The sequence below is a fragment of the Pongo abelii genome, chromosome 9 (assembly GCF_028885655.2).
Source record: "Pongo abelii isolate AG06213 chromosome 9, NHGRI_mPonAbe1-v2.0_pri, whole genome shotgun sequence".
NCBI lineage: Eukaryota > Metazoa > Chordata > Mammalia > Primates > Hominidae > Pongo > Pongo abelii.
In genome coordinates, this window is record NC_071994.2 from 18,893,849 (window position 1) to 18,895,940 (window position 2,092).

At 44.8% G+C, this 2,092-nt stretch overlaps 1 protein-coding gene across 1 annotated transcript; it reads left to right on the forward strand.

The window, feature by feature from the left end:
- Positions 1 to 838: 838 nt before the first annotated feature.
- LOC100442574 (olfactory receptor 4B1) lies at positions 839 to 1,744 on the forward strand. The gene is given in 5 exon segments (XM_009246376.3): positions 839 to 935; positions 938 to 1,234; positions 1,237 to 1,472; positions 1,474 to 1,547; positions 1,549 to 1,744. Coding segments are annotated over 5 exon segments (900 nt in total).
- The last annotated feature ends 348 nt before the right edge of the window (positions 1,745 to 2,092 follow it).

The following is a 2,092-nucleotide window of genomic DNA, read 5'->3' on the forward strand; positions in this document are numbered from 1 at the left end:
TCTAAAAAAACCCGGGATACATGTGCAGAATGTGCAGGTTTGTCACATAGGTATGTGTGACATGGTGGTTTGCTGCACCTATTGACCTGTCCTCTAAGTTCCCTCCCCTCACCCGCAGCCTGCAACAGGCCCTGGTGTGTGTTATTCCCCTCTCTGTGTCCATGTGTGAGAGAAACCCTTACTCTTGCTGCCATATGCTTTGCTGATGACTGCCAATCTGGGACCCTGGATTGAGAGTCAGAAAGATTGGTCCTGAGTCCCAGAATTCACCACTTTCTGTGTGACCTTGGGCAAATAACCATTTCTCTTCAACTTCATTTTCTAATAATAAAATTAAATATGTTAAAATTGGCTGGGTGCAGTGGTTCATGCCTGTAATCCCAGCACTTTGGGGAGCTGAGGTGGGAAGATCACCCAGGAGTTTGAGACCAGCCTGGACAATGGGGTGAAACCACATTTCTACAAACAGTATAAAAAATTATCCAGGCGTGGTGGTGCACACCTATAGTCTCAGCTATCTGGGAGGCTGAAGTGGATCATCTGAGCCATGGAGCTTGAGGCTGCAGTGAGCCGTGATCACACCACTACACTCCAGCCTGGGTGACACTGTCTCTCTCTCTCTGTAGACACACACACACACACACACACACACACGTGTTAGATTGCTAATATTTAATGCTGAATGAATACACAGTGGCTAAAAATGAATGAGTAATAAGTGTATTATAGAGTGGCTTAAACTCTCTACAGTGCTAGAAATGAGGTGAATTAGTGTTGTGAGCATTGTTTTATTGCAGGGCACTCACTGCCTGGCATCCAGCACACCTGCATTGAATCCATGGCCAGTATAAATAATGTGACTGAGTCAATGATCACCAGCCTTTTCCAGGATCCAGCAGTGTGGAGAGTGTGCTTTGTGGTGTTTCTCCCCGTGTACTGGCCATGGAGGTGGGCAATGGCCTCATCGTTCTGACGGTCAGTATCAGCAAGAGTCTGCATTCCCCTGTGTACTTCTTCCTGAGCTACCTGTCATTGGTGGAGATCAGTTACTTCACTGTTGTCCCTAAATTCATCACAGACTTACTTGTCAAGATTAAGGCCATCTCTCTGGAGGGCTGTCTGGCTCAGATATTCTTGCACTTCTTTGGCATCCCCTGGATCTTTCTGCTCCCACTGATGACCAATGACCAATATATGGCCAACTGCAAACTTTATTACTACACAACCATCATGAGCTGCCTGTCTGTCACCTTCTGGTGGCTGGTTTCTGGCTGAGGGGCATAATTCACTCAATGGTTCAGATCCTTGTCTCTGTCCAATTGTCCTTCTGTGGTCCCAACATGATTGACCACTCATTCTGTGACCTCCAGGTCTTATTCAAGCTTGCCTGCACTGACACCTTTGTGGAGGGGGTTATTGTGATGGCCAACAGTGAATTAGTATCTGTCTTCTTCCTTATCTTGGTGTCCTCCTAATATCATCATCCTAGTCAACTTGAGGAAACATTCTGCAGAGGGGAGGTGCAAAGCCCTCTCCACCTGTGCCTCTTATCTTGTATTTTGAACTTGCCATCTTCCTCTACGTGTGACTCTCCTCCACCTTTACTAAAGATAAACTTGTGGCTCTATTTTACGTGGTCATCACCCCCATGCTGAACCCCTTCATCTACATGCTTGGGAATGCAGAGATGAAAATCACCATGAGGAGGTTGTTGGGCAGGACAGCGAACTCAGGAATGGAATAAAATGACAACATGAAAAAAATATAGTACAAAGAGGGAGACCATATATGCAATCTGATTTTAGTCAACTATGAGGGAATAGAGCAAAAGTTAGCCTATTTATATTTTTTGCTGTATTTCAGATGAGCTGCTTATACTTCATGGTATCAATCAGAGCCAGCTAATAGTTGTCAGTATTTTGGAGAATGTTGAAAACTTTCTTCTCTTCTTCAGTAGTCCATAGTGCAAAGTGCATAGACTTTAAGGAGGAATTATCTAGATTGGAAACCACTACCCTGTCATCTGTTAGCTGTGTGACCTTAGATTTATTTCAGTTCACCTCTTGGTGATAGCCTGCTGTGGGATTTGGAA